This window comes from Ixodes scapularis, unplaced genomic scaffold, assembly GCF_016920785.2.
Source record: "Ixodes scapularis isolate PalLabHiFi unplaced genomic scaffold, ASM1692078v2 PGA_scaffold1__304_contigs__length_218370807, whole genome shotgun sequence".
In the NCBI taxonomy this organism is placed as follows: Eukaryota; Metazoa; Arthropoda; class Arachnida; order Ixodida; family Ixodidae; genus Ixodes; species Ixodes scapularis.
The window spans coordinates 53,471,499-53,480,879 of NW_024609846.1; the positions used below are offsets into that span (position 1 = coordinate 53,471,499).

The 9,381-nt window shown below is 44.6% G+C and overlaps 1 protein-coding gene across 1 annotated transcript; it reads left to right on the forward strand.

Moving 5' to 3' along the window:
• The first annotated feature begins 1,004 nt into the window (after positions 1-1,004).
• Positions 1,005-4,777, forward strand: LOC8028435 (glutathione S-transferase Mu 1-like). Its single transcript, XM_029970256.4, has 2 exons — positions 1,005-1,461; positions 4,236-4,777. Exons 1-2 carry the CDS (start codon positions 1,196-1,198, stop codon positions 4,606-4,608), a joined length of 639 nt encoding a protein of 212 aa, XP_029826116.2. The 5' UTR covers positions 1,005-1,195; the 3' UTR covers positions 4,609-4,777.
• Positions 4,778-9,381: the final 4,604 nt, after the last annotated feature.

Consider the following 9,381-nt stretch of genomic DNA (forward strand, 5'->3'; position numbering starts at 1 on the left):
TCGAGGCCCGTTCGACGCCCTTCCCCTTCTTCGTTTCCCGTGAATGTCGAGCAGAAACGCGCATTTACCAGCCCTATTTCTCACATTGGAAGATAACACAGAAAGGGTACGAAGCATGTGTCATAAAAATTAAGTGGAAACCTTCAAGAGGGGCCAAAAAACGCTGAATGCAAAAACGCAGATCATAGGTAGAAAATTGTGCTGAGCGGGTTTCCACAGCCCGAGAGAGTGGCAGAAGATTTCTATGTAAAAGGGGGCGCCAGCGTCGCACCAGCTACATCAGCATCAGAGCAACATGGCGGCGGCCTAGGAGCGCCTTTTAGAAAGGTGCGCACACAAAGATACCGATAATTCTGCCGCTTTCGTTTTGGAAGCAAACTCATACATCTACGGTGAGTGTTTCATTTCTCTTATTCAGACTAGCCGTTGTAGTTGGGCGAGTCGGTGCATGATGAGAGTACATAAAATAGCGCAAAAGGAGCATAGGGTCAATAAAACAGCGTTATGTTTGTGTGTCTAATTAATCTGTCCCTGAGGCTTTCCTTGTGCTCTTTCGTTCATTTTTGTCAATCTAGGCTATTGAGTACAGACTGATATGACCGTAGGGTAGAAGTACATACATGCGGGCCCGCGGGCCCGTGACTTAATTGAAGTTCCACCTGCTCGTCGGGGCGTTAGTTGCAACGCAGCTGCTCTGTACTTTTTTTACTTTTTAGGACGTTTTTGGAAATCACCGCATTGTGTCGTTCGCGTGTTTCAGTCGGAGGCGGCATTTAAATCAACACAACATGAAAATCACATTGTTCAATGACTAATCGCGCGCACCCAGTCTCCTCCTCCATTCTTTCTCGACCCAATCATTGACTGCGCATTCATGGGGGTGATTGGATCATTATAATTGGGTAAAAAAATAAGAAGGGAAAGAGAAACTGGGTGCTTCTGATTGGTCCCCTCAATTCGATGCTCCACGGCTATGCCTACTAAAAAGCAGCCGGAGAAGAGCCAGTCTTGCGGAGCATTTGTTGGCACGTTCAGAACAGACCGAGTTCGGTACTTTTACTGGCTGCGGTGTAGTTCAAATTGCAGCGTAAATTTCGAAACAGTAATCAGGAGAAAAAAAACAAGTTTTTGGTGAACGACTCATTTTCCTCCGAGGAAACGCCGATTTCAGCAGAAGCACAGGTCCTGCTCGGAAATGGCACCCGTACTTGGATACTTCGGTACGAGGGGAAAAGCCCAAATGATACGGAACCTGCTGGTCTATAAAAACATCGACTTCGAGGACAGGCGACTGCCGTTCGGCGGGCCTCCAGACTACGCCTGCACCCAGTGGCAAGCAGAGAAGTTCTCTCACGGCCTAACGTTTCCCAACTTGCCGTACTACATTGACGGAGACTTCAAGCTGACGCAGAGCCTTGCCATACTGCGCTACCTCGGCAGGAAGCACGACCTCGCTGGCAGGTAACGTTATTCAACAGTTTTTTATTGTTTGTTCTTATTTTCAGTGACCCACCAACAGCTTGACGCCTCCTTAGTGGTGCACTTATTCCTTCAGAAATACAACGCTAAACAGGATAAAAGCGAAACGTTAGGAAAGAACAATAGCCTCAACACACTGTCGAAATTTACGCTTTTCATCAAATATATCAAGGCTAGCATTCGCACAAATCTGTTCTAGATGGTTATAAGTCAATTGTAGGCGTGTTATGGGTGCAGCATGATAAAAGTCGATAGGATAAAACAAAGTATAAAGTCTACAAGACTGACGAGGAACGTGCAAATAGATGTGGCTGAGTAGCTCTGGGGAGTTAATTATACCATTTACAATCTTATACAAGTATGTCAGTTCACGAATTGTTCTCCTGTTGTGCAACGAGTCTAACTTCACGAGTTCACAAATCCTCTCATAACTATAGAAATAATTCGGTTGAAAATAACGATCAAACAAAACACGAACAAACCTACGTTGAACACTCTCAATTAAACCTGAATTTGTCACTCCAATACAGTTCCAGACAACTGAGGCATATTCAACACGACTACGCACCAGTGAAGAAAACAAACGTAAAATACGAAGTGGTTTAGAAAACTCGCGTGTCACTCGTGTAATGGCTCCCAGCACTCGAAAGGAAGCATTCGTAATTGTGGTCACGTGATGGTTGAAATTAATTGCAGGATCCATAAAACGCCTAGATCACGAATGTCCTCAACGCGAGCAATATTGGTGCAATCTAATACATAGGGAAAACTCAGAATTTCACGCTTCCTAGAAAAGGACATAACTTTCGTCTTTGACTCATTTAAGAGTAGGTCATTTGAAAAACACCACGCCGAAATAGAATCTATATCGCGCTGAAGACATTTACAATCGTCAACCGTTTTAACCGCTGTAAACAACTTAATATCATCATCAAATAACAAAAACCGCGTGTGTTTGATGCAGGAAGTTAGATCATTTACAAGAACCAAAAACAGCAGAGGACCGAGCTTACTGCCTTGAGGAGCCCCAGAAGTAGATAAAAAAGGAGCAGATAATCGGCCGGATACTCGCACAAAGTTCAGCCGATGAGATAAGTAACTATCGAGGAGACGACAGTACTTAAGGGACAGACCGTAACTACAGAGTTTACTCAACAGTAATCGGTGATTAACTTTGTCAAAAGCTTTGCTCATATCAAAGTAGACTACATCCGCTTGTCCTCCGCTATGGACAGATGGTACAATCTGATGTAGGAAGGAACACAGGTTTGTTTCTGTGGAGCGGCTTTTCATGAAACCATGTTGCTCAGGAATAATTTTCCGACAAAAATATGCGTAAAGGCGGGTGTGCAAAACAATTTCATAAACTTTAGGAAAACTACAAAGGAGGGAGACTGGCCTATAGTTGTTAACCATGGATCGATCACCCGATTTATGTAATGGAACAACAACAGAGCGCTTCCAAGCGGTAGGAAATGTTTCAGATGCAAGTGATAAGTTAAAGATATGAACCAAAACTGGACAACCTTTTACTATGAAGCTGGGAATTCCATCTATTCCCGTAGATAACTTTGGTTTCAATTTTTTGATTGCCTCCAAGACTTCAGATTCATCAATTGGAGCAACAGTAAAAAAATCCAGGCAGTTTATATTCGAGTTTGTATTTGAAAGTAAAAGTCAGACGGTCCTGCCAATTTGTCAATCCTGAATAGTTGTCACATCGAGCGTATCTGACATGAGATGAAGACCCTATTTACACTCCGTCGGTCAACACTGGAGATGTCAATAGCAATATTGTCTAGCTAGTACGCGAAAACAAAAAGAACAGCGTAACCTTAGCTTACACATGTTGCGGTGCGCAATGCTTTTTTTGCTGCTTTAGATATATTAGAATCATTAGGCTACCAACCGAAATAAAGAGGAGTGGTTAATATATACCCGATGTTCAGACATCAAAACGCCTAAAAAGAGAAAGGCTTCTAGTTTTAGAGAGAGTGCAAGATGTTGCTGCGAAGGCGCGAAGTCACTTTGACGGTGGAGGACATGAGTCTAAAATGTAACAAATAGATGGTCAAACTTGCTCCCTTATCCATGGCTTTAGCAGGACTTTAAATCAAAATGCCTCCCGATGCAACGAGGAAACTAGATTGAAGTTTCAACGTTTACAAATTTCTCACATTTAAAATGTTGCGCAGGCTACACGAAAATGGGCCTGAATATCGTGCGCATACACAAGCTTTGTTCCACCTCTAGAGTTGCGGAGGATGCACTTTTTGCTGGCGCGCAGCGAGTGCTTGTAGAAATAATTTTTTTTTTCAGGATAGCGCTATTACAGATAGAGGAAAGTGCCATACATTATTGTGATGACAACTATAACGGTTCAATGTGATCTAGAGGCGATTGCCCTATTCGGGAGCATCGTGAATCTGTGGCGTCACTGGAGTCTATAGGATATTTACAAATAAGCGGTGGCGCACCCTCTTGGTGTAAAAACTTGTTGTTTGCCAATAAAAGTAACTGATGGCGTAGACTAAAAGGGGTGCAAGCTGACTGCCAGCTCACATTCAACGGAAGAGAGACAGAGCCGTGGCGAATTATAGTGAAGACTTCGTCGCATCTTCCCCGCGCTCTTAGCGTTTGGTGCACACTGTTATCGTTATTCGAAATCACTTAGCATAAGTCGTACACTTTATGAATGCCAAACATAAGAAATAAGTACCTGAATATTGCTACTCCTTTTCTTTTGCCGTCAATAGGAATGAGGATGAGGTCACTCAACTGGACTTCTTGGAGCAGCAGGTGTTGGACCTCCTCTCAGAAATGACCAAAGCCACCTTGTCCTCGGACGTGGAAGTAGCCAGAAAGATTCACGAAACACTCATCGGCAAGGAGCTTAAACCCTGGGACGATTTTCTCCGCGGGCGAGCCTGGGCCCTGGGCGACAGACTTACCTACGTGGACTTTATGCTCTACGAAGCCCTGGACTGGATTCGCGATACAAAGCCAGACGAATTCAAGCGTTTCCCAACCCTGGTCAAGTTTCTTGACAAGTTTGAGGAGTTGCCCAACATAAAGCAGTATATGGCGTCGGACAAGTACAAGAAGCGTCCTTTTCTGCGCAGGAAGTGAAAACAGGGTTTCTAGAAAGCGTCAATCCACCACTGCTGGAATATTTGCATGGAGTTCTTTTGCATATAGAGAGAAGTAGCGAGGTTAAAACTAAAAGTTTTTTTTTACAATTTTCTGGAAAATAGAATACACTTTTGTATTTAAGTAAAATAAAAAAAAGGTTTTTGTGCGCTCGTGTATCCCTGACATAATAAAATATATTAATATATTTTTGTAACGTCAACCATACCTTCACGTGCCTTTGAATTATACTCTGTTGTAGGTTATGAAATGCAGGAGAAGCTTCTCCCGAGAAGCCCTCCAGTCTATCCACTCTAGCAGAGTGAACGCAAGAGAAAAAGAGAGAAAGGAGGCGAGTTTGCTTGCCTCCTCTTCAGCGTTCCCTCTGCTAGAGTGGAAAGAGTAGAGGGCTTTCTGGAAGAAGCTTATCCTACTTTTCTTAATTTTGAGCGTAGCCGACCTGCCTCTCTGCTGCAAGAACAAGATGTGCTGTTCTATCAGCACGAACTTTACAAGTGTAAAGATTACCCGCACATATGCATGAAAGGAAGTAAAGTGTTTGTGTGCAGACCAAACACGCAGATGGGAAAGCACCCGTTCATTGTACCATATGGTGTCACGAAACTGCCGAAAGAAGCGCCTGGATTGGAAGAAAGCGTGGTGAGCTTTCGCGGTGATTGGGGAGGGGATGACATTTATTTAGAGGTTATGGAAGTGTGCCTCTGAATAATAAATAATAAAAAAAGAAAGCGTCCCTCTTTATTGTCGTAAGATTTTCTTTTCATTCCACGAATGTCCGGCTTGATTACGTAAAATGTATACTAAAACGTAAAGTTAAACAGCGTAAAATTTTGTTCGGGTTCGAAAAAAACTACGTCGAAATCCAAGCTGGATACCACAGTGAGTACTCGTTTGTTGGTTTTGAAAATTATCTCGTAAATTTGTATATAGTATTGTAGATAAATTGTAAAGTCATATGATGTCGCATCATGTCATACGATGTGACGTCATGGAATGTCGCATCACGTGCAGGATGGTAAACGCTTACTGCTAAATGTAGCGGAGAAATTCACCCGCTAAATTCAGCGGGAAAATCGTGACGTCGCGAGATATCTTGGCATCACCTGACACTCAATTCACGATAAATTTAGCGACAAACTACTTGGTTATTTCTAGCGGGTATTTGATGTCACGTGACGTCATCGTGTCGTCATTGTGTCACGTGACGTTATCGCTGACGTCATGGCGTCAATTAAAACAGAGCAGTGTCACTGCGTGCAAGATTCCGATCTATTGAACTCGTTCCATACTACATCGTGCAGCTTAGCCGCCTTACATATTGTAGATCTAGATAACACGTTGGAACCAATCACTGCTTCTCTTTAGGATGCATCAGTTGGTAGAAGGCAGTTTGGTTACATTCCAAGCTACTTCTGGCATTGATTGTTCAAGTTTCATGGAATTGTTTGAACTTTATCTGAAATGAACTGTGGTGGAGGTTGATAGCGCGGTGTTCGCACAAAAACAAGGTGTATGCGTTGGATCCTCTTTGGCACCGTTAGTTTCTGAAAATGTTTTGGCTGCTTTAGATCGAGTTGTAGATTTAAAAATACGGTCCTTGTTGCCCAATTCTGTTAACGTTATGGAGATGATTTTTTATTCTGTTATTTCAAGGATTTGATTAGGTCGGCTGGGTATCCTTTATAATGGAGCAAACCACGGAGCTTGCCTTGACCAGTGAAATATACTCAGCTGGGTATCTTCAGTTTCTAGATTTAAAGGTTTTTGAAACCAACGAACTGTGTTGGAGTTATGGGAAAGTTGCGCCCAAACCTGTGCTGCCCTTCCACAGTTGCCACGCGAAAGCATTCAAAAGAAGGGTAGTATGTTCTCTCCTCAAAAGTTACCTGCTCCCACTGTATACGTTCGCGGATGTCGAAGTTGGGTGCCTCAGGGTATAATTTAAGCATTCGATTAAGCGCGCCTCAACATGTTCTGGTTGGTTTATGCAAAACCATAGAGCCTAGGAAGATGCCTGATAAGTGCGTATGAGTGCCCTTCTTTCATGGTGTCTCACACAGCCTGAAGTCATTGGCAGAAAGTCATGGCGTACGAGTTGCTTTTTAAAAAAAGATTTCAAATTAAGCAAGCTAAATTCTTTTTCAGACAGTAAGCAATGTTGCCAAGAAACACATAATGATACGGTAACCACATGTAAGATGGCAGTGGTCTACGCAATACAAGAGCCACTAAATGAGCTGCGCTAAGAGTATCGGCACTCTGTTTCCCGACATTGTTCTGAGCGCCGCCATTTTGGTGCTTGTGCAGAACAGACGCTATTGCCGATTGTCATAATTCATAATTGAGACATCCTCAGCATTAGGTTCGGTGTTAAGAAGCTTATGTAATATTACTTTGCTCTGTCGCAAACTCAATGGTTTCCCCAGGAATTTAAATTAAGGGGGTCTACATTTCTGGGGGGGGGGGGGGGGGCGGGGGGGGTTAGTTGGGGGGGGGGGGGGAGTGGCATTGATAGTAGAGGAGTCGTTGCGAATTAAGGGGGTGCCTTCAGAAAAACAAGGGTGAGGGGTAGTAACCCCCCCCCCCCCCTTTCTTAGGCTGTGTGTAGGGAAATCACTGCGCGAACTGGTTAAACATTTGTGGAGGACCGAAAAGCGTTTTTTGTGACATCAGATAAAGCTTCAGATAACTGGCAGCCATGATTTTAAGCCACAATATGTGGAAGTCTCGTTGCTCTGGAGCGTAGCTTATTTAGTGACACTACGTGATACCATTGGTATATGGGTTCTCGTACGGGGGTCAAACTGGTCGCTGCCTGAACGACCGGATATTGGAGCACAAAAGAGCGGTTTGCAGTTGTCACAGATCACTATTAACGCTTTCTTTGCTTCACTCAACGAATGCGAAAAACCGTACTGCGTTTTGAAACAAATAGATGATAAAATAAAGTAGCACTTTCTAAAAAAGGGCTTCCCGCAGGTTCCATTTTCAGCTTTTGTGCGTATGTCACGTGATTTGTTCGCTTCGAGAAGCAACGAGAATCCGCATGCTGGGCTTTGGAGAGATCGCACGCTGGGTTGTGGATTTGTAAACATTGGAATGGTGTATCGACTTTCAATCCCCACCCCTGCCCGTTTCGATCTGGATGAGCATCGTTCCGGCGTGCGCTCGTGTACCACTACTGCGTGATGCACGTTAAAGACCCCAGGCTAGCGGTTGTACCGCACTGGCTAAATTGCTCATCTACAGCTGGGAGACTCGTCGCCCGTTGAGGCATGCAGACCAAGTTCTAGACTGTATAAACATACACACAACCCCCCCCCCCCCCCCCCAATTGTATCGACTGAGCTTTCACGTTGCTAATATATGTTACAGTAAAAGCTATTTGCAAACAGAAGATGATTCAGCAAATGACCGGGATGTCAAGCGGGTGATACAGGCCAGCGATGCCGAGTCAGCACTGAGAGCCTAAAGACCATAAATAAAATTCATGCTCGACGTATCTTATTAGAACCGAAAACCCCTGTTGTGCAAACGTTCGAGACACGCGCCACGAGCGAGTTCTGTTCCGCAATTTGCTTCCAAGGACCTCACGAGGCACACACAATGTTCGTTGGTGCATTTGACGCTGCTTGCAAGACAAAGACAACCACATCAAGGTATCGTGTCCGTCAGCAAACAAAGGACGACAGAAAACTCCGGACAGCTACCGCCTTCTATGAGTGACGGCGGCAACCAGACAACCGACAAACCGGTTGTCTGGTTGCCGCCGTCGTTTATAGATAGCACAACCTTTTCAGCCCTACCATAGGGAGGCTGTATAGTTTCTTTCCTCTCTGGCGTGCCGACTTGCGGCTGGCCATTACTTTATTCCCACCATAGTACAGCTTCGCTGGTTTTCCTTCTTCACTATAGTGGAAAGGCAGAAATTTGTTTTTTACTTCAAGCATGTGACTTTTCGTTTTGGCCTTGGAGCTCGCGAAGCGCGAGGTTACGTGGCTTGTTCTTATCGCTAAATTGGCTGGCATAGCTCATGGCATCGGCCACGGTCGCGGCGGTGAGTCATTGCACGTTTCCATGGCATCACTACGTTATACATCCGTTGCCTCTCATTGGTTTCATTTTGTAGCGTGAGCTACACTGGCCGAGGTTGGGCAGTTTCGCGTGGCTCCTGAAGAGCCGTGCTGCGCATGCGCGAGGAGCACTGACGTCACACGGCGCACAGCTGGCGCGCCGGAGCCGCCGCCACCGCGCGCGCATCGCCGGTCTGGGCATTCCAGAGGAGTGACGTCATAGACGCGGCAGACGCACTGGCGCCGCCGCGTGCCCAGCTGTGCGCCTCCGTTGCGAGTAGCTAAGTCTCACGCTGCACTGAAACCGCTTGATAGCGCCTCTAATTTTTTTTCTTTGCGGCGCAGTCGGCCGAAATCGTACATAGACCATTGTCTGGACAGTCTAAACAAGGCTTGTGCCCGGTACTAAAAAAATGTAATAGGATTACAATCCCAAATCACCGGGCCTCAAATGTAATGCATTACCGTTTCGAATTACTTTCGCTGAAAAGTAACGAATTACTTTACTCGTTACGTTACAAATGACTTTCACGTTATTTCTTACGTACACTTACCAAGAAAACAAAAGAAACTATTTTGATATTTTGAAGAAATCTTCTGCAACACTACTTTCCATTTCTCATATGCCCGCATTATGGTAGTCCTTGTAAAAATAAAATGTTGTATTTAAGAGAAAGAA

Excerpts from the sequence above, each read along its gene's own strand:
- LOC8028435 (XM_029970256.4), top strand. The coding sequence starts at position 1,196 with ATGGCACCCGTACTTGGATACTTCGGTACGAGGGGAAAAGCCCAAATG. Across the intron at positions 1,462-4,235 it reads AAGCACGACCTCGCTGGCAG|GAATGAGGATGAGGTCACTC; the intron begins GTAACGTTATTC and ends TGCCGTCAATAG.